At 46.6% G+C, this 21,329-nt stretch overlaps 1 protein-coding gene across 4 annotated transcripts; it reads left to right on the plus strand.

Annotated features, from left to right (window-relative positions):
- The first annotated feature begins 248 nt into the window (after positions 1-248).
- On the plus strand, positions 249-18,555 carry HDHD2 (haloacid dehalogenase like hydrolase domain containing 2). Of its 4 annotated transcripts, none has more exons than XM_081930026.1 (8): positions 249-410; positions 5,296-5,386; positions 8,598-8,706; positions 9,846-10,054; positions 13,476-13,560; positions 15,153-15,369; positions 15,472-15,535; positions 17,115-18,555. In XM_081930026.1, the coding sequence occupies exons 3-8, from the start codon at positions 8,606-8,608 to the stop codon at positions 17,216-17,218; spliced, it is 780 nt and encodes a 259-aa protein (XP_081786152.1). In that variant the 5' UTR covers positions 249-410; positions 5,296-5,386; positions 8,598-8,605; the 3' UTR covers positions 17,219-18,555. The 4 variants fall into 4 exon arrangements, with proteins under 4 accessions (XP_081786152.1, XP_081786153.1, XP_081786150.1 ...); XM_081930024.1 differs by lacking the exon at positions 249-410 and adding an exon at positions 2,603-2,931; XM_081930025.1 differs by lacking the exon at positions 249-410 and adding an exon at positions 2,603-2,931 and having other exon boundaries at positions 5,299-5,386.
- Positions 18,556-21,329: the final 2,774 nt, after the last annotated feature.

Below are 21,329 nucleotides of genomic sequence, written 5' to 3' on the forward strand. Positions count from 1 at the left end.
TTCATTTGGCAAGTACAGTTTATTAGTATGTTTTACAGTGGATCTTTATCCTTTCCCAAGATTTTCATTGTAAATAATTGTGGATACTGTGTGTAATCTGTTTTGGTTAAAGAATTTTTAAATATTGGGGAAAAGAATCTTTTTTTGAAAAAATGTGGCTGCACTTCCTTTTTTTAAAAAAAAGAAATGTAAACAGAAATCCTTTTTAGTGGTTGTTTGAGATTAAAATCAGATTAAAATTCAGACCACAGAAATGTGCCCAGTAAAATGCACTATTTTCCTGATTCATATACTTAAGACTCTGAATCAGGTTTTTGTTTGTCTCTCTTTTAATTGGAAGATAATCCAAGAGAAAATGGGATCAGATCATCTACATTGGAGGGTGGGAGGCAGGCAAGCAAGGGAAACTGGTGAGCAAAATGAAATAATTTCTTCTTTTTATCACCTGAGTGCTTTTAGCAATCCTCTGCATGTTTACAGAAAAATAACCCTGGTGACTTTAAAGCCCAACTGACAATTGGTATTTACGCTAATAGGGAATCTGTCCATTCATTGTAACAGATACATTTCCTGAAATCTGAGTGTTTTCCATTTAGTCACAATATGTATGATGGGATTCCACCAGCTCTTGCCCATTCAAAAGATGCAGTAAAGGTTGTTGCCGAAGGAAGTAACTCTCCTGAATTAGTACAGTGCATAGGAAGAAAGGGATTGGTTGGTCCTGGGGAAGCAGAACTACAGATATAGTTCAATTGTCAATGGTAGATGCACGCAAATCAATAAGCTTAACAATATGGAAAAACAAATTCTACCACATCTTAAGTTAGTTTCAGAACTGCAGATTCTTTGAGGGCATGATCAAGCCAAAGTTATGGCACATTGAAATCCATTTATTTAAATGGGAGGGTTAAAATCATAACAAATCTGCCCCTGAAATTAAAGGGACATAACTGTTCAATTTTGGCAGGATTACAACCATGTCCCGTCCCCCCCCCTCCAATTTTAAGTACAGTATTTGATTTGATTTTTCCAATATTGTAAGCATGGCATATGGGCTGTTGTATATCTTCCCTCTACTCCCCTTTCTCTTTTTGTGATGTGAGCTGCTTTGGAACACCATAGTAAGTCTGAAAAATGAAATTGAGTTGTGCGATATAAATGGCACAGCTTTCCACATTGGGGAAAGTTGAAGGCAGATGGCAGTCAGAAATAATTCTCCCTTATGGAAGACGGCAGGACATGAGAGAGCTATTTCTGCTGCAGAAATCATCACATTTCCTCTTAAATTGGTCTATGTCAGCAATCCTAAAGACCAGATGTAGATAACCTCTTTCCATCAGGGGCTGCCCCTTGGGTAATATTTCAGGACTCAAAGTGGGTGGCTGGGGCTAAAATTGGGTGGAGCTCTGAAACAAAGCTGGGATGCGAGTCCTAGCCCAGCTTTACACACTTCGAAATAGCTTGATAACAGCTCATAACTGCTCAAATACATGCCAAAATAACATTGTAAGACAAGACTGATGGCAACCTTTCTACTGATGAATAGCATGCCACAAATATAAAAACAAGATGTGTATCCCTATTACTAAAATAACCAATAGTGATAGTTGAGGTGTATGGACTCAATCCACACACTGAATCTTGTGCAAGCACCCTTCATTAAATATTTATCCATATTACATCAATAAAAGCTGCTTAGGGGGACCTGCCTCTTTTGCTAAAGAATCCTTGTTTTGAGTATAGATCCTGGACCATGGAACTTTTTCAGAAATAAAAAGTTTAGTTTGTGAGAAGCAATCACTTGCTTGCAAGTATGCAGCTTTTGGAAATACTCTTTGGGGAAGGATGCAAGAAAGGGGGGAGGTAAACTTTGAAAGCCACTCACATTTGCCCTCTGCAATAAACCTTTGGGCACTGGCGTTTGCTCCACGCACCCACACAGTGCTGTGCTTTTAGCAGCTGAATGATAAGCAGATTTCAACAGGTGAACCTTAATTCCCACTTCTCTTGTACTGCCTAAGGTGAACTGCTCCTGGGTGTTAGGGTGATCCAGTACAAGAGAGCACAGGCTTTCTGTATCCTTTATACGTTCTGGCTAGTCTCTCTGCGAGTGTTAAAAGTGCAACATCCCACTTTCCCCTTCGGGAAATCTGGATTGCCACAAAGACGGGCAGAAGTTCAACAGGAACGCATTTTCTACTGAACCAGAAAGGTGGCTATAGCCTTCATCCTCATTTGCAGCTTGGTCCCTTATCTTTCGCCGCCCCGATCCAGTGCTTTCTGACATGCTGGAGTCTCCCAAGTTCATTACGTTAAGCCAGTTTCAGCAGACTGGCTCTGTCTCATCTGCTTGCAAGATACCGCAAAAAAAGAGAGCAAAAGGTGACTATCGGAGTGCCTGTTTGCTAATGTCAAAATCGGACAGAAATCTTAAAAGCGGGAGCATCTAGTGGGGAGACATTAACTGTGTTTTTCAGGGAAATATGTTGGGGCCGAACTGAAACGAAACAAGGTCCCGCAGGCGTTCGTTTCAGCCACCTGCCGGGGCCTGCCTGGGTCCTTACGCAGAGAGAGCTTCCGCTTTACAAGCCCCGCCCTCCTCCACCTCTTGCGGCTGAGCCGCGTCGCTCTAGCGCAGGTCTTTCGAACAGAGGGAGGGAGTTGTGAACCCCCCCTCCCCGTTTGCCGCCATGGTACGGCCCTACTCCCGTGGCGACTAAGGGCGAGGGCGGTACCAACTGTGCAGCAAAAGGGGGAGGACAGAAACTCACCCTCTCGGCTGGCAATGGACCAACCCGCGATGCGGTCCTCTTAGCTGGAGGGGCAGGTCCATCTCATGAGAGAGGGAGGGGGGGGCGTGAAAACGTTGGTAAATTCCCCTCTTCTCTCGCTGATTTCCTCACCTTGAGACGTGGGGGTGAGGCACGCCAGGTGAGGAGCGCTTTTTCCTGAAGGTGGGGGTGAGCTGGTGGACAATAATGCCCTAAATCACCTTGAATGAAAGTCTCTTATGAGCCTAGAGCTGCCTTTGTGAGAGGAGGCTGCCTGCTGTATCTCTGGAAGAGTCGCTGTTCTGGCTTCTCCTTCCAAGCTGTGCTGGGAGTGGGGCATTTTCTGCTTTTTCTCTGCATGGGTTTGTAGGATTGCCTCTGTCAGCTGCTAAGGATGCCAATGTCACACCAATTTTCCTTATTTGCTACAGAGTTGTTGTTGTTGTTTAGTCGTGTCCGACTCTTTGTGACCCCATGGACCAGAGCACGCCAGGCACTCCTGTCTTCCACTGCCTCCCGCAGTTTGGTCAAACTCATGCTGGTAGCTTCGAGAACACTGTCCAACCATCTCGTCCTCTGTCGTCCCCTTCTCCTTGTGCCCTCCATCTTTCCCAACAACAGGGTCTTTTCCAGGGAGTCTTCTCTTCTCATGAGGTGGCCAAAGTCTTGGAGCCTCAGCTTCAGGATCTGTGCTTCCAGTGAGCACTCAGGACTGATTTCCTTAAGAATGGATAGGTTTGATCTTCTTGCATGAAGGGGTCCTAAGTGTGTACCAGTCTTTAATCCTAGTCAATCAACAAGTGCTGATGAAGTCAGGGGAACTCCTTTGTTAGGTGGCACCTGAGGGGATCAGCTATTAGTACATCAAAGCACCAAAAGAACTGACTCTTAGTATGCAACCGAATAGAGGAGGCTTAGTTTTGAGGAACAACAGAATGAGGAGAGATTGAACCTTGGACTGGAGTGTTGCACTTCTGTGGAGAGCAAACCCCTCTTATTTTATATAACACCCTTCACTTGAAGAACACAGGGTGGTTTACAACATGTTGTTGTTGTTTAGTCGTTTAGTTGTGTCCAACTCTTCGTGACCCCATGAACCAGAGTACGCCAGGCACTCCTGTCTTCCACTGCCTCCTGCAGTTTGGTCAAACTCATGCTGGTAGCTTCGAGAACACTGCCCAACCATCTTGTCCTCTGTCATCCCCTTCTCCTTGTGCCCTCCATCTTTCCCAACATCAGGGTCTTTTCCAGGGAGTCTTCTCTTCTCAGGAGGTGGCCAAAGTCTTGGAGCCTCAACTTCAGGATCTGTCCTTGCAGTGAGCACTCAGGACTGATTTCCTTAAGAATGGATAGGTTTGATCTTCTTGCAGCCCATGGGATTCTCAAGAGTCTCCTACACCATAATTCAAAAGCATCAATTCTTCGGCGATCAGCCTGGTGCAAAACATAGGTTGTTTCACTGCAGAGTTTGGGCTGTTTTGTGTATGTGGGTGGGTGGTGTTGGGGTGGAACTAATCACTCACAGCCTTAACTTTATCACGACTGTGGGTTGGTGAGGCACTTCTGCAACAAGAAGCGGATTCTGAAGTATGACATTTGTAAGACTGAAACCTCTGACCTTACTCCCATGACAAGCCAATGACACTAAAAAGAAATTCTATTTTATTCTGGCAGCTACTTGACAGTGGACTGGACTTCCTCAGAAGGTGGTGGGCTCTCCTTCACTGGATGTTTTTAAGCAGAGGTTGCGTGGACATAATAATAATAATAACAATAATAATTTTTATTTATACCCAGCCCTTCCCGGTTCAGAAAACCGGGCTCAGGTCGGCTAACAACAAATTTAAAACACTTAATTGATGCAACAAAAAACAGCATAAAACGTGAATAACAATAAATTCAGAATTCAAAAATCAATTTAGGGGGAAAATCCATCCAATAAACATTAGATGATTACCAGGGCTAGCTGGCTAAATTAGTCCTATTTGGGCCAGTGAGGAGACCAGGGGAGAATTAGCCGTGGGATCCCAGAGCGGATAATCTTCATAAAAAGAGGAGAGGGAGGGAAGGAAGGGGAATAAAAGATCAGGCTAAATTCAAATTGAAAGCCAGGCGAAATAGCTCTGTCTTACAGGCCTTGCGGGAGGAAGTTAAATCCTGCAGGGCCCTGGTCTCATGGGGCAGAGCATTCCACCAGGTCGGAGCCATTACTGAGAAGGCCCTGGCCCTGGTGGAGGATAATTTGACTTTCTTAGGGCCAGGGACCTCTAAACTATTATTATTCATGGACCTTAAAGTCCTCTGCGAGGCATACCAGGAGAAGTGGTCCCATAAATACTAGGGCCCTAAGCCACAAAGGGCTTTAAAGATCAAAACCTTGAAATCTGTCATGGATGCTTTAGTTGAGATTCCTGCATTGCAAGGGGGGTGGACTAAATGAGCCTCAGGATCCTTTCTAATGCTACAATTCTGTGATTCTATGTATAATCCTTGAACTTAATCAGCTTTTCTTTTCTTTTTACAGCAGATGTGTAACCTTGGTCCACCTGCAGATAAGTTTATATTTCTTCAATAAAAAGAGTTCTTTTGCAGGTGATAAAAAGCAGACCCTGCAGGTATGTACCTTGAAACACCTTTTAGTGGCTGGCTTTATCTCTGGGAAAGAGGAGTGCTCCTCGTTTTCCGATTAGATAAAAACCTGCGATGGCACCTGGTGATCTCAAAACTGTTTGATAGAAAAGTGCTGATAAATGTTTAAAATTCCCGAAGGCTAGTCACGGAGTTTGCAGTCTGGAAAAATAATTCCCAAAGCTTGTTCCTTTTGGCTGTTGAGAAGGGGGGGGAGCAGTCTGGTGTAGTGGTTAGGGTGTTGGCCATAAAGCTTTCTAGATGACCTTAGTGTGAGGATAAGACACCACCATCTGCACTTACTCTTGGAAGGAACGACGGAACAAAAGTGTAATATAATGTAATACCAGAGGAACCTCATTGATTCCCATGGGATTAGAGCAACCGTTCTGTTATTTGCCCTAAAGAGCAGTTTCTTCATTCTAATAGTGCTCTCCTGCATACAGCTGTAAGAGGAAGCCAAATATTTTTTTCCCTAGAGGTGCCATTATCGACAGCTTGTACAGTAGTACCTCAGGTTAAGTACTTAATTCGTTCTGGAGGTCTGTTCTTAACCTGAAACTGTTCTTAACCTGAAGCACCACTTTAGCTAATGGGGCCTCCTGCTAATGGTGCCGCCGGAGCACGATTTCTGTTCTCATCCTGAAGCAAATTTCTTAATCTGAAGCACTACTTCTGAGTTAGCGGAGTCTGTAACCTGAAGCGTATGTAACCTGAAGCGTATCTAACCTGAGGTACCACTGTATTGGGTTAGAGCCTCTGATCATTTCCACCATGTAGCAGAGCACCCAACGATTCTCAGCTCCTTTATCACCATCAGGATTCTGCCTAGTTTGCTGGGTAGCAGTCCTTCTCTACGGTGGCCCCCATGTTGTGGAATGACCTCCCTTCCAAGTTGTACCTTTTTCCCAGAGGCCTTTGCAAGTGGAGGATGAGATCAGAAGATTCCCCCCACCTTCCCAGTCCGTTGCCATTCCTGACTGCTGTTGATTCAGTTTAATTTTTGGTCCGGTAATGAGTATGTTACACATAGTTTACTTCTTGTGTTGAGCTCCTAGAGCCACATGTTTAGGGTAGGTCCATAAGCTAAAGGGACCCCTGACCATTAGGTCCAGTCGTGGCCGACTCTGGGGTTGTGGCGCTCATCTCGCTTTACTGGCCGAGGGAGCCGTAGTACAGCTTCTGGGTCATGTGGCCAGCATGACTAAGCCGCTTCTAGCAAACCAGAGCAGCGCCTGGAAACACTGTTTACCTTCCCGCCGGAGCGGTACCTATTTATCTACTTGCACTTTGATGTGCTTTCAAACTGCTAGGTGGGCAGGAGCAGGGACCAAGCAATGGGATCTCACCCCATCGCGGGGATTCAAACTGTCAACCTTCTGATCAGCAAGTCCTAGGCTCTGTGGTTTAACCCACAGCGCCACCCGCGTCCCATGGGTAGGGCCATAAATATGCATAAATGACTAGCAGCTTCGCACCTACCGCAGCTTAGCAATTTGCAAGAAACCGAAAAATGGGTGCAGTTTTGAAAGGTTCAGTCTGCCATCTTGATTCAAAACGGTTGTATCCAGACACTGATGTGAGCCTGATCCTTCGTCTCAGGAACCACCATGCAAAATGCACTTACGATCTCATTAGAAGTGTCCGAACGAATAGAGAATAGGCAAGGGAACACAAGGTTCATCTAGTCCAGGCATAGGCACAAACTGGCCCTTCAGATGTTTGGTACTACAATTCCCATCATCCCTGACCACTAGTCCTGTTAGCTAGGGATGATGGGAATTGTAGTCCCCAACATCTGGAGGGCCGGAGTTTGCCTATGCCTGATCTGGTCTAACCCCCTGCAATGCAGGAACCTTTTGCTCAACGTAGGGCTCGAATCCACAACCCTGAGATTAAGAAATAGCAGGCAGGCTCAAGTGATGGGTTGCATCATTATATTGTAGGCTTTGCTACATGGAAGTGGTTCCTTGAGGAGGAGAAGTCTATCAATGGCTACTACCCATGATGGCTGTGCTTGGTCTCCACTTCTGGAAGAAGCAATGCTTCTGAATAGCAGCCACCACAAACCACAGGAGCGGAGAGGGCTCTTGTGTTTATGTTCTGCTTGCTGGTTTCCCAGAAGCATTGGGCTGGCCACTCCAGATGTTTGGGACTACAATTCCCATCATCCCTAGCTAACAGAACCAGTGGTCAGGGATGATGAGAACTGTGGTCCCAAACATCTGGAGGGCTGGAGTTTGCTTGTGAGAACAGGATGCCGGACTAGATGTTCAGGGAAGTTTTAAATATTTAACGCTGTACTGTTTTTAACACTTGATTGGGAGTCGCCCAGAGTGGCTGGGGAAACGCAGCCAGATGGGCGGGGTATAAATAATAAATTATTATTATTGTTGTTGTTATTGTTATTATAGATGGGCCATTGGCCTGATCCAGCACTCTCTGCTTACATTCTAAAGTGTGAAACATCCACATTGAGCACAATGTACCCATGTGAAACAGCCCCTCAGTTGCACAGATAAAAGGCATCTCTTTCCCCCGATTTCCGGTGCTTTGGGGACAGTTCCTAATATGGGCACTTTGCATTCCCTGAAGATACAGACAGCCTTCTGTCCAGCACCTGCTGTGTTCAGATTGGACTCTTGGGCCCTATTGCTGGTCCTGTCGCATCGCGTGGCTCTCCCTTCCCCATCTGTGCATCTGACGCTCCACCTACGGAAACAGAACAATATTCGGCTTGGAACGCTTTGCAAAATTCTTCCAATGAAAGGGGGGCACGCGCCTAATTGCTTTTTAATTGTGTCACGCTGCTGCAGTTGGCACCGCACCTCTGTTCCATGCAGCAGGTAAAAACATAAAAACTCAAAAGACTTGAGATAAGATAGCCTGTACTTTTAAATCCAAGCTGGACGTGCCGTTTCTCTCTGGTGTGAGTACGCTTGTGGAATTAAAAAGTTGAAAAAGGTGGTTTCTGTGTGGGCAGCGAATGGGAGAAAATGCTTTTCTATCAATTATGTATATATATTTTTAATGTTGCCTCTTACTTCTCTGTCCAAAGGGGCTCGTTGAACATGCTGGGTAATGCTCTCTAAGCATTACTAGGCTTGGCACAAATGGAGCAGATAACAGAGTGCCTTTTTAATTGTCCATTGTTATCTAACTCTTTGGTTGTTTAATCTTCCTTCCCTCTCCTGGCAGTGTGAAGGATGGCAGCCCGGCGTGCGCTAAAGGCAGTCCTGGTGGATCTCAGTGGAACACTTCATATTGAAGACTCGGCTGTTCCAGGGGCCCAGGAAGCTCTTAAAAGGCAAGTTATCCCTTCCAGGCACCCCAAAAAGAACAGAAAACAAACATGTAAAGAGGCCGTTTTCACAAAGGCTGCTTACTGGGCAAGGACAAGGTCTTTTCCAACATCAGGGTCTTTTCCAAGGAGTCTTCTCTTCTCACGAGGTGGCCAAAGTCTTGGAGCCTCAGCTTCCATGATCTGTCCTTCAAGGAGTGCTCAGGGCTGATTTCACTACCCTAAGGAGTCTCAAAGCGGCTAACAATCTCCTTTCCCTTCCTCCGCCACAACAAACACTCTGTGAGGTGAGTGAGGCTGAGAGACTTCAGAGAAGTGTGACTAGCCCAAGGTCACCCAGCAGCTGCATGTGGAGGAGCGGGGAAGCGAACCCAGTTCACCAGATTACGAGTCCACCACTCTTAACCACTACACCACACAGTTGTTTCTACAGCTCCAAATACAGTCTTGTATTTAGGTGGCTATCCCCAGGTCTGCACCCTATAGAGCAGTTGCAGCAGCAGGGGACCACTCCTCCTCCACCAGTTCTTGTGCCTTCCCCTAAGAGCTGCATGCATGCACGCTGGAGACTATGCCTCTGCATGCAGGCTGCCTCTGCTCTTCCCTTTTCAGTCCCTTTCTGGTTCTGGGAGACAGTGGTGCAGGAGAGGGTGGGGAAGCACCCAGCCTGACCTGCCTCTTCTTCCTACCTGTCCTGCGCCCCATCTTCCAGCCTCCGACTCTTGCTTCCTGGCTGGTAAAATTCCCCATAAACCACTGCCTCCCTCTCCCGAACCAGAATCCAGCCCTCACTTTTCCTGGTGCACCCTGCAGTGTCTTGCCAGTCCCTGGCATGCACCTTACAACATTAGAATGTCATATGTGTGAAACCAAACTTTCCCTTTACACTTGGACATTGGATTCAAGCTTGAGTGGTCAAAAGCCATAGGAATTGGTCTCAGGTGGGATTTCTCTTTCTGTTAAACTCCAAAGATCCAGGAGTAATCTTCTTAGCACTTCCGCTTGGCAGCCCTGCTTGTGATAATGTACTCACGTTATCTTCTGATGAAGCTGTTCCAGGAATGCGAGAACAAAAACATGTTTTTGCCGTGGTTTCCGAAAACGACAGCGTCCTAAACTGCTTACCCTGTTTTTCATGGGTCAAGGCTGCGCAGTGCTCCGGTTTCCATCCGGTTTGTGACCAATACGACAAAGGAGTGCAAGCGAGATTTGCTGGAGAGGCTGAGGAAACTCGAGTTCGACATCAAGGAAGATGAGATCTTCACGTCTCTGACGGCAGCCAGAAATCTCTTGGAGCAGAAGCAAGTCAGGCCCCTGCTGCTCGTCGAAGACAACGCACTGCACGATTTCAAAGGTATGGTGTCCTGGCGCCAATTTGCTGGCAACTGTAGTTTGCTAAGGGACCTGGGTACCGTAGCTCTGTGAGGTCAGCACCCTTAACACTTTGACAAACTTAAAGTAAAGTGGTGTTATAATGCATCCACGGTATGGTGTGATTGTGATCCTGTTGGATAAAGGTAAAGTTTATACATTTGTTGCTCCACCCACTTTTGTCTCTGGCCCCGCCCACACCTGGCATGTGGCCCCTGAAATGTTTCCCAGAATGAAATACATCCCTCATCCCTGATACGTGAACAGTAGGATCTATTGACTGAGGCCAGTGAACTTAGCTCTTTATTCAAGGAAACAAACCAGGGCTCAAGCCTAGTGGTCTCAGCAACCCTTTCTAGGAGGCCTCATCCGGATGAAACTCCTCCTCTCCAGGGTCTTTCCCACATAGTCTCAGGCTGTGTCTGCACACGACCACCTCAGCTCTGCCCGTTTTATTTCTCTGCGGGTTCTAGGAGACCAGGGGGAAGGGAACTGGTTGCAGCAGGAGGGGGAGACTCCCTGTTGTCTTCAGCAGCCTGCCTGATATCTGCCTCTTGGGCCCCCTCCTCTCCTGCCTTCGCTCCTACCTCACATTCTGAACTGTGCTCTGCCACAGCTGCTTCCTGCTCACTAAACCCTGTCACTCATGGGTAGGCAAACTAAGGCCCGGGGGCCAGATCCGGCTCAGTCATCTTCTCAATCCAGCCCGCGGATGGTCCGGGAATCAGCGTGTTTTTACATGAGTAGAATGTGTCCTTTTATTTAAAATGCATCTCTGGGTTATTTGTGGGGCGTAGGAATTTGTTCATTATTATTTTTCGAAATATAGTCTGGCCCCCACAAGGTCTGAGGGACAGTGGACCGGCCCCCTGCTGAAAAAGTTTGCTGACCCCTCAGTCTTCTCCCTCTGACTACCCATCGCTGTTTCACCACCACACCCCCAGCTCTGAGCCTTCTTCCCCTGGAGGTTCCTCGCTGGTGCCCCCTCTGCATCCAGCCAGTCCATGACATTCCCCGAGTGGTTGTGTGTCGATTGCCAGGAACCGCGTGGACTTGCCCAGAGAAGCCCTCGTTTCACTGGGAGAGTCTTCTGTCTGTCCTGCGAGAGATGCACAGTCACTTTAGGAATTGCAGCAGACCATTACAAGACTCGAGCAGAATTAGCTTTCTATACTGCAGACTTTAATTAAAGTAGAGCACAGAAAACACGTATACTATATTCTGATCGCTTAATGGACCGTTTGCATCGTTCAGTGAAAGCCGTACGACCCATAAACCCTCTATGTCCATGACGAGATGGCTTATATTGTTTGTTTGCTTTATTTAAAGCTTAATTGAGGGTTTCTTCTTCTTTTTCTTCTCCTGCTTTTGCTGCCTGTCTAAAGCTTAATTTGGACTTCATAGCTTGGCAACGCAATAGCTCGACTCCCATCTGAAGTTCCAGATCTGTGGGGTTTCTTATATATCTGCTTTCAGCTGTGGCGCCTGTCTTGGCAGATAGGCTCATAGCTCCTCCTCCTGTGACCCCCTTCAATCCTTTGGGTGCCAATTAAAGGGACATATCCTGCTGCAAGCTTAATTTGCTGCACAGGGGGATGGAGGGTGCAGCTAAGGAGGGAAGTGTTAATCCTGCCCAGCTGCAATATTCACAAAGATCACATTCACCCCCCCCCTCCACTCCTGGCAATTACGCTTACAAAATGCTTACATGCTTCCCCTCCCAGACTCATCCCTGGGCAGAACATGAGTGTGTGTCAGAGCACAGCTTGGGTACGCTTCCTCTTGCATTGACCCTGCCAGCACCAGCAGGCGGCCCCCAGAAAGCTGGCCAAGGTGGAATGTGGCCCTTGCCCAACCCCCCAAAAAGTCCCTCCCCTCCGTGCTTTCGGTCAGCTCTGATGCGCACTTCTGCGGGTTTTCTGCCTCGCTCTTCCCTCCATATCTAGTGGTTCGGGTTTTTTTAAACTCCGGTTTTCAGTAGTTTAAGTACGCTGAAAGATGTTTAAGCTCCTGTTAGTAACTACTATGGAATTATTCTTGGATAATCTTCATATAAGATTGCTCGCAGATGGATGAGTGTAATCCATCCTTTGGTTAATGGACCCAGATGCTCCCAGAGAAAGTTGCAAGCGAAATCCACACCAGCTTGCTTTTCAGTTTCCACGTTTTTGTTTTGTAATAATGTTGGGGAGGGCATTGTGGGGCCATCCGAACAGCAACCAATGCCCTCCTTCTGTTAGCTTCTGCAATAGAACTTTCCCTCTGCTCCCCTTTTATGTGTCCTGCACCCTCCCCACATCTGCTCCAGCGGATTGGGGCAGCCCTCCCCCCCCCAAAAAAAATTAAGAGGTGTGCAACTGGAGGTGGGGGCATTCCACAAACAGAAACCGTCCTGCTGATGGAACAAGTTAGTTGGATTCCACTCATGTTCCCCATGCCCAGTTTGAACAGCTGCCATCTCTAACGTTTGACCATTGAAGGCATTGTTCCTCTACTATTCAGCTTGCAGATCCATAACAGCCCCTGCCCTCAGATCTGCAAACTACAACACATGACACAAAAGGGAGGAGAAAGCTCAGGAAATCCGTTCTTAAAGCTGCAAAGTTCTTATAATGCCCAACTTCAGTGGAAAAAGTTCAGAGACAGCAGTGGCAAAGAGGCGAAAAGTTCTAGAAGAAAAGTTCAGCAGAATCAGTACAGCGGTCTTGGGTCCCTTTCTCTTCTGCCACCTGAAGATTTCACGCTAAGGCAATTGTATTAGTAACGATACGATATCTTTATTGTCATTGTCCCATACAGAACAATGAAACTGAGAAATCTACATAAGACATTCAAAAACCCCTAAAAACTCTGAAATCCCATTTTAAAATACAATATACTCCTATAGAGACTCCTTATACTGCGTTTAAAACCAGAACTGCATTTGGGTAGAAACTGTTTCTCAGGTGGCTAGTCCTAGTCTTTATAACCTGTGGGTTAAACCACAGAGCCTAGGACTTGCCGATCAGAAGGTCGGCGGTTCGAATCCCCGCGACAGGGTGAGCTCCCGTTGCTCGGTCCCGGCTCCTGCCAACCTAGCAGTTTGAAAGCATGTCAAAGTGCAAGTAGATAAATAGGTACCGCTCCGGCGGGAAGGTAAACGGCGTTTCTGTGCGCTGCTCTGGTTCGCCAGAAGCGGCTTAGTCATGCTGGCCACATGACCCGGAAGCTGTATGCCGGCTCCCTCGGGCAGTAAAGTGAGATGAGCGCCGCAACCCCAGAGTCAGTCATGACTGGACCTAATGGTCAGGGGTCCCTTTACCTTTACCTTCTTCCAGAAGGCAGAAGCTGAAAGAGATCATTTCCGGGGTGCGCACTAAGTCAATGTAAGGCGAGCTATTTGGCTGTCCTCTTTCTTTCCCCAGGAATCGATACAAACGAGCCCAACGCTGTGGTGATAGGGCTTGCTCCTGACCACTTCAATTACCAAACGATGAACAAAGCATTTCGGTAAGTCGGAACGACGTGACAAAGAGTTTCTTTATAAGAAACGACTTCCTTTAGCCCCCAACAGGCAATTAACATTTGGCACAAGCTCAGTTTCTACCTGTCACATAGCACACCTCCAGATAACTTTATGACGATACTGTCCCAAGGGTTCTTTTTATTACTGGGAGGATGACAACAGGGCTTGGTGGTACCAGGTGGAATTCCTGCCTCTCCAGGGTCTTTCAGAGCACAATGAGTCACACTGTTGTCCTTCCAAGTAGGGAAGGACTTTGCTATCTGTTATGGCATTGATGGGGAAACCTAAGGCTTAGAACCACTCCACCAGGCCCTTAGGGCTTTCCCCAGTCAACACACCCTCCCGGGACATTTTTGCTAATAAATAATATAAAGAGAAGAGGCCCAGCCAAAGAGGACCTTGCCAAGTGCTCTCTCAGACCAGGTGGCAAGAACTTTCCCTGCCCTTCTCAAATGACAGGGCATCCTGGATTGTTCGTTAGTTTATGAATTCTGGAAACAGATTGGTATAGAAATATCAGGAATTATGGGTAAGAAGGTGGAAATATTTAAATTAATGGTTCTTATTAGCCTGAGTGGCTAGGTGACTTTTAAAAGTTTGAGGATAAAACCCTTCAGTTTTTTTAATGTCACGAAGATCTAGTGGAGGGTTCGCGGGTGGCACTGTGGGTTAAACCACAGAGCCTAGGGCTTGTCGATCATGAAGGTTGGTGGTTCGAATCCCCGTGACAGGGTGAGCTCCCATTGCTCAGTCCCTGCTCCTGCCCACATAGCAGTTCGAAAGCACATCAAGTGCAAGTAGATAAATAGGTACCACCACGGTGTTTCCGTGCGCTGCTCTGGTTCACCAGAAGCGGCTTAGACATGCTGGCCACATGACCCAGAAGCTGTTTGCCGGCTCCCTCGGCCAATAAAGCGAGATGAGCGCTGCAACCCCAGAGTCGGCCATGACTGGACCTAATGGTCAGGGGTCCCTTTGCCTTTACCTTTATTAGCCTGAGTAGCACCAAGTTAGAAACAAAAGAGAAATGTAAATGGGTAAAATTGATGGTAATTGCAGCCAGACAGGTTATAGCGAGTAATTGGGAAAACGCAGAAGAGCTAGGGGTGAACCAATGGAGGGAAAAATAGAAAAATATTATAATCTTAGAATATTTAACTGTGAAGATACGTAAAATGAAAGGGTTTAAGGTCCGTGAGAAGGAGGAGGATTGGTTTGAGAAGATATTGAATTATTTGGGCAGGTTTGAACAATTTGGGGCAATTAAAATGTTAAAAGTTAAATAAAGCTTGTCGAGGGAGGAATGTTAAGGTATATAGAATTGTATACATGGTTGTTATTTGAATATGTTATTATTGATTATTTATACCCAATGTATCAGCCGCCTGTGGGGTTTCAGGATTTATTTCAGTGATTGTGTTTTGGTGGTTGGTAAAAGAATTAAAATTAACGAAAAAAAATGACGGCATCCCGTTGGCCAATGTGAGAACAGGTTGCTGGACTAGGTGGACCATTGGCCTGATCCAGGAGGCTCCACTTACATTCTTATTTCCCTCCCGCCCCTTCCTTTCTCAAGACTGATCCTCGATGGCGCTCCCCTCATAGCTATACACAAAGCCAGGTATTACAAGAGGAAAGACGGGCTCGCTCTCGGCCCTGGACCTTTCGTCACGGGGCTGGAATACGCAGCCGACGTGGAAGCCACCGTGGTGGGGAAGCCAGAGCGGACGTTCTTCCTGGAAGCCTTGCGTGGTACCGGCTGCACGCCAGAGGAAGCCATCATGATTGGCGACGTGAGTGCCTGAGCATGTTAATCCGCCTTCAAGATGGAGCCTCTCGCGGAGTGTCCAGGAACCAATCAGGCCTAACATTTTTGTTCCCCTCTGCCTTGGCAGGACTGCAGGGATGACGTGGGAGGCGCCCAGAACGCTGGGATGCTGGGGATACTGGTGAAGACAGGTAAGCACCATCTCACCGTGCCTCTTGCTTGTCTGGGTGGAGGCTAGAGGGATGCATGCGTGTGCAGGATCTAGCCTGTTGCAGAAAGGTAAAAGTTTTAAATGGGGAGATGTAGACACTCATCTTTGGTAGGGGTTAAGCATGTCATAGGGACACGGGTGACGCTGTGGGTTGAGCCTAGGACTTGCCGATCAGAAGGTCGGCAGTTCAAATCCATGCGACGGGGTGAGCTCCCGTTGCTCAGTCCCGGCTCCTGCCAGCCTAGCAGTTTAAAAGCACGTCAAAGTGCAAGTAGATAAATAGGTACCGCTCCGGCGGGAAGGTAAACGGCGTTTCTGTGTGCTGCTCTGGTTCGCCAGAAGTGGCTTAGTCATGCTGGCCACATGACCCAGAAGCTGTACGCCGGCTCCCTTGGCCAATAAAGCGAGATGAGCGCCGCAAGCCCAGAGTCGGCCATGACTGGACCTAATGGTCAGGGGTCCCTTTACCTTTGCCTTTATGCATGTCATAGGTTATCTTGTTATTATCCATGTCATGGGCTGCTTATTTATTTCACAAGATTTATATACCACTGGACACCTCAAATTGTTTGATCCCCCCCAAAAAAGTTTAAAGAACCATTTAAAACGTTCAAACAAATGCCGTATTTTTCGCTCTATAAGATGCACTTTCCCCCTCCTTAAAAGGGGAAATGTGTGTGTGTGTGTCTTATGGAGCGAATGCAGGCTGCGCAGCTATCGCTGAAGCCAGAAGAACAAGAGGGATCGGTGCACACTAGGTGCGTCTTATGGTCAGGTGCGTCTTATGGAGCGAAAAGTACGGTAATTAAAATCTACAATTAAGATAAAAATCAGATTGAGACATATGGCAACGTTCTACATATCTGGGCAGGCTTGTCTAAACTGTTTTTAGAAGCTGCTGAAAAAAAGGGGCCTGTCTGATTTCAGTAGTCAAGGAGTTCCAAAGTGTGTGCTGCCACAAGAAAAGACAGATTCCTTACAAGTGCAGAGCAAGTATTGCGGCACCTGTAACGCCACCAGTTCTGCAGAGCAAAGAGGTTGAGTGCGTTGGGATTTTTATATCTCACCAGCTGCAAGAAGCAGCACAATGGTTGTTGACATCATGTGATGTCTGGGAGCATGAGACAGGAAGTCTCTGTTCTCAGTAACTGGAGAGTTACTTTCGCTTCTGAGTGAAGTGAGTGTCGAGTCGTACTTCTATGTTTGTTGCTCAGGAGAGCAGACATGTCGGATGAAAGCTTAGCGTACAGTCTGTAAATAAAGCAGTGTCTAGACTACTGACTGTCTCTTTCTTCTGTGATGGGATACCAGAAGGCGAGTGTGCTCCTTTAGGATGGAGGGGTCGCTTATTACCGGTCTCTCTGGACTGAGGGCAATTTCCAGCCAGAGAGTGACCACTGGAGAGACGCTTCAGTGTCTTGGGAAGGTGGCACCCTTCCCGGGCGTTTTTCCAACAGAGTGGGCATAGTTGGGAACGGTTATAACGCATGTCAGGAATGTGTTATGCCAATGCGAACCAGGTGTTGAGACAGAGCATTTTCTCTCTGCTTTTGTAACAGGGAAATACCGAGAGGGGGATGAAGGCAAAATTACTCCTCCTCCGTACTTAACTTGCGAGAGCTTTCCCCATGCTGTTGATCACATCCTCCGACATCTCCTATGAAGAAGCCTGCAAGAGTTGCACATCGCCATCACGTGCCAAAGGCTGAAACATCTGGCGGCATCCTCAGCAGAGCCCAAGCAGACTTGCTTGGGTGAGCTTTTGCTGGACGGCACCAAGCGATCACATCTGAATGCTCTCCCCGGAAGGGTAGCTTCTTGTGCATAGGAATCACAGAGAAGAGTCGTAGCCTAGCCTTCACCCTGCCTGGCATGCCAGTTTTCTTGTTCTTTTCACGGCAGGGAGAGCTCAAATAGATGTCCCCCCTTGTCTGCTGTCTAGCGTGGCACCTTCTGCACTTCTGCAGAATGCATAGCTCAGTTATTCCTGCGGCATGACATTTGAGCGGAAAAGGAGATAAACGTTAAACCCAAGCCTTGTTAGAAAACAGTGAGGCATGAGTGGACTGGCCTCTCTCTTCCCTTCCTGTTCCGACCTCCTTCCCACACTGATGCTATGAGCAAGGGAATTCTCACGTGTTGTTTCTGAGCTCTGGGTGATAAGTGTGTGTGTCAACAGTACAATGCTGGTCAATAACTGAGTTTGCTTGTTTGCCAGAGTCCAAAAGCAGCCAAGGTTTGCCTTTCACCTAAACAAAGTTTTTGATCAATCCCAACATCACCAACCCCATTTAAACCACTTCATGGTAACGTGTGTGGTGTGTTTTTTTTTTTAAGCGACATGGTAAACGGTACCACAAGCTATCATTTACTGGAAGTCTAAATTGCAAAATATCAAGGGATTTTTGTTTAGGTTACTTACCATGGCTAGCCACTTTCCTCCTCCTGATCCAATTAACTACAGCCGGGCTGCATCTTAATTAGCGATTCTTAATTTAAAGCACTCCTACCATTCATAATCATATTCATGGCTGAACTTCTGCCAGCCCATTAATAGAGGCCAGGGTTGTTTTTCAATTTTTACGCACAAATTAGAACTACCAGGGCTTTACAGATGTTTTAATTAGGCGGGGTTATTAACAGGAATGGCTTGGAAACAGAGATCTGGTCCATAATGGCTTCTATAGACCATGAATTTCTGATGTTAGACTTCAATGGGGGCCTATTAATTTGACAGTTGCAAGGTTTCATTGGGTTGGGGGAGTCCCCCATCCATTTCCTTACGGAGAGGGAAAATCCTAGGGAAACCATGGGGACAAATTCCCCACTTTTTATGGGGTTTTGTTAGTACAGCTGTAAAATGAAATTGCAGTTTGAAGCAAGTCCCATCCTTCCCACACATGCTAACAGCACCAAAATGAGCTAACTTTTCTAATGGCAGTAAATGGCTTTTCTGGACCATTTGCAAAACTAAGAATGAAGCCCTTTTTGTTTACTTTATGGTGCTCCTGAGTGTTAAATTATTAGACTGTAATTGTAGCAGCGGCTTTACTGAAAGAGCAGGTTTCTTAATGAGCTACAGCTACAATCTCTCTTGGATGGAAAAGACACCAGGACTGTAACGGAGACCGTAGCTGAGTGGAAACAAGATTAGGAACGCTGATCAGAGATTCAAATAACAAAAGATACAACAAAACACAATCGTTTAGGCAAAGTTAACTGCCGATTTCAAGCAGCAGCGTTAAGCACATGTGTAAATCTTTCCTTCACTCTGGCAGGATCCAACCCTAACTGTTGTTTCTTAAATGGGAAATGCTGCCCTGATGAGACCGAGTGAGCTATAAATATGGTAACAGCAAAACCTAAAACAATCGTCTTCAAAAAACCACTGGCCCAAATCCAGCGAGACTTGCACACTGGCAAGTAGGGTTAGGACTACAACCCAAATGTCATTGAAATTAACTAGTTAGTTAAAACTGACAAATCTCACTGTTTGCCATGGGATATGCATGCCAATCTTACGCACATTTACCCAGAAGTTAGTCCAAGTTCCATGGAGCTTACTTCCGATTAACAGTGCACAAGACTGCAGCTGTACTCAAAGCTAACTTTAGCTTGCTCATTAAAAACACTGTGGTCCCAGTTTGAAAGACTGAGATAGAGTCCTGTGTTATCTTCTTTTATAGTCAGAACTATAAGATCAGAACCCCCATCGTTCAGCCCGGACACTGAGGTCCAGTGCTGAGGGCCTTCTGGCGGTTCCCTCACTGCGAGAAGTGAGGTTACAGGGAACCAGGCAGAGGGTCTTCTTGGTGGTGGCGCCCGCCCTGTGGAACGCCCTCCCATCAGATGTCAAGGCAATAAGCAACTATCTGACTTTTCAAAGACATCTGAAGGCAGCCCTGTTTAGGTAAGTTTTTAATGTTTAATGTTTTTAAGTTTTTAATGTTTAATGCTGTATTGTTTTTAATATTCGGTTGGGAGCAGCCCAGAGGGGCTGGGGAAACCCAGCCAGATGGGTGGGGTATAAATAATAAATTATTATTATTATTATTATTATTATTATTATTATTATTACACAGACTCATCCCCAGAAACATAACAATGCTTTATTCTGGGACAAGGAGGGTCAGGTGGTGTGAAACGCAACATGTCGGCAATGCTGGCATTGACCTGCCAAAACAGATTAGATGTACAAAACAAGTGGAGTGACTCCTTTTTGTTTTGGTTCTTCCCTTTAACGTGGCTGTGGGGAGCTCCAGATTCAACAGCAGAAGCAGTGTTCCATGTGTGTGCACTTGTGAACACGTGCTTATCCCTTTCATCATGCTCTGTTTCCTGACCAAGTTTCTCCTGCGTCTTTCTGATCATTCCGCCTCTCCCCCCCCCCCCTCAGGTGTTCCTTGATAAACTTTAGTAGCCCTAACCTAGCTAAAGTTACTTGTGGATATTTATTTAACTGGCCTATTGTTAAAGCACTTATTAGCCATCTTTCCAGGGCTCAAGGTAGCATACATTCATTCATTATTCTTCATCATCATCATTTTAAAGTAACACAAACTAATAACCACTTGAAAAATCAAACAAAAAACCACAAACATTGAGTGAACAGACCGGACAAGGGAAACACCTCTGAAAGGTCCACCAAGCTCTACGGGCCAGGAGAACTGTTATCATTAGGGCCAGGTGATATATCATCCAAAACTGATTTAAAGTCCATATTGTGAGATTGGCTTCATAATTTTTGACCTGGCAAAATATCACGAACAATTGTGTGTGTGTGTGCTATGCAGGAATCGCAATGTGGCAAACCCCATGAAGCTAGCCAATGCTTTTCTCGATTCTTGCAGCCCCCGTTAACTCTGCTGGTTCAGCTCTCTCCTGCTTCACGCAGGGGGCCATGAATCACAAGAGCAGGCGCCAGCAAAAATAACATGGGGAAAACCGTGTAGCCAGCCAATGCCTCTACATTGCTCCATCCTTATTTCAGACATCGTGATGTACAGTGGTACCTCGTGTTACGTACCGCCTCCCTTACAAATGCTTTGGGTTATGTGCTCCGCTAACCTGGAAGTAGATGCCCTTGTTGCGAACTTTGCCCAGGATGCGAGTGAAAGTCACGCTCCGGCGGCGTGGCAGCAGCAGCGGGAGGCACCATTAGCAAAAGTGTGCCTCGTGTTACGAGGGGTTTCCAGTTACGAACGGACCTCCGGAACGGATTACCGTAAGTTCATAACCGGAGGTACCACTGTACTGGTATATTGCAACGTTTAGCTGGTTGATATATCACAATGTTGAAAGCCAGATATTGCCCAGCCCTAGTTATCATCCATAAATTTGCTGCTGCTGTTGTTATTACCCACCCTTCGTCAGCAGGTCCCCAGGGCAGGTTACAACAATTTAAAATCCCGAATTAAAAACAGTTCCTGTCGCATCAGTTTAGCGGTTCCACAGCCTAGGGGCAATTTGACATGAAGGCCCTATGTCTAGCTTTAGAAGATCATATGATGTAAAGGAGAGAGACATGAATAGGGGAAGCCTCTGAGTCTCCCACTGAAGCCAAATCCACAGCCCTGCTATCCTCTTCCGAGGAAGAAGCACCTTTTGTGAGGGCAATGGGTCAACTTGTCAACTTTCATAGGAAAGCAGCCTGCAGGACAGGGTTAAGCACCCCTCCTCGCTGCTGCGTCTCCCACAGCTGCAATGTTCAAAAACTGTTGGGAGGTTATCCAGCTCTAAGGCTGCGTCATGTTTGGCCCCGAGACACAAGTGAT

Source organism: Podarcis melisellensis (genome assembly GCF_964234715.1).
Source record: "Podarcis melisellensis genome assembly, chromosome: 11".
NCBI classification, from domain to species: Eukaryota; Metazoa; Chordata; class Lepidosauria; order Squamata; family Lacertidae; genus Podarcis; species Podarcis melisellensis.

Bases quoted from the DNA above. Each gene is read 5' to 3' on its own strand.
- HDHD2 (XM_081930026.1), top strand. From the start codon at position 8,606: ATGGCAGCCCGGCGTGCGCTAAAGGCAGTCCTGGTGGATCTCAGTGGA. The intron at 10,055-13,475 runs GTATGGTGTCCT...TTCTTTCCCCAG, and splicing joins CGCACTGCACGATTTCAAAG to GAATCGATACAAACGAGCCC. The intron at 15,370-15,471 runs GTGAGTGCCTGA...CTGCCTTGGCAG, and splicing joins AAGCCATCATGATTGGCGAC to GACTGCAGGGATGACGTGGG.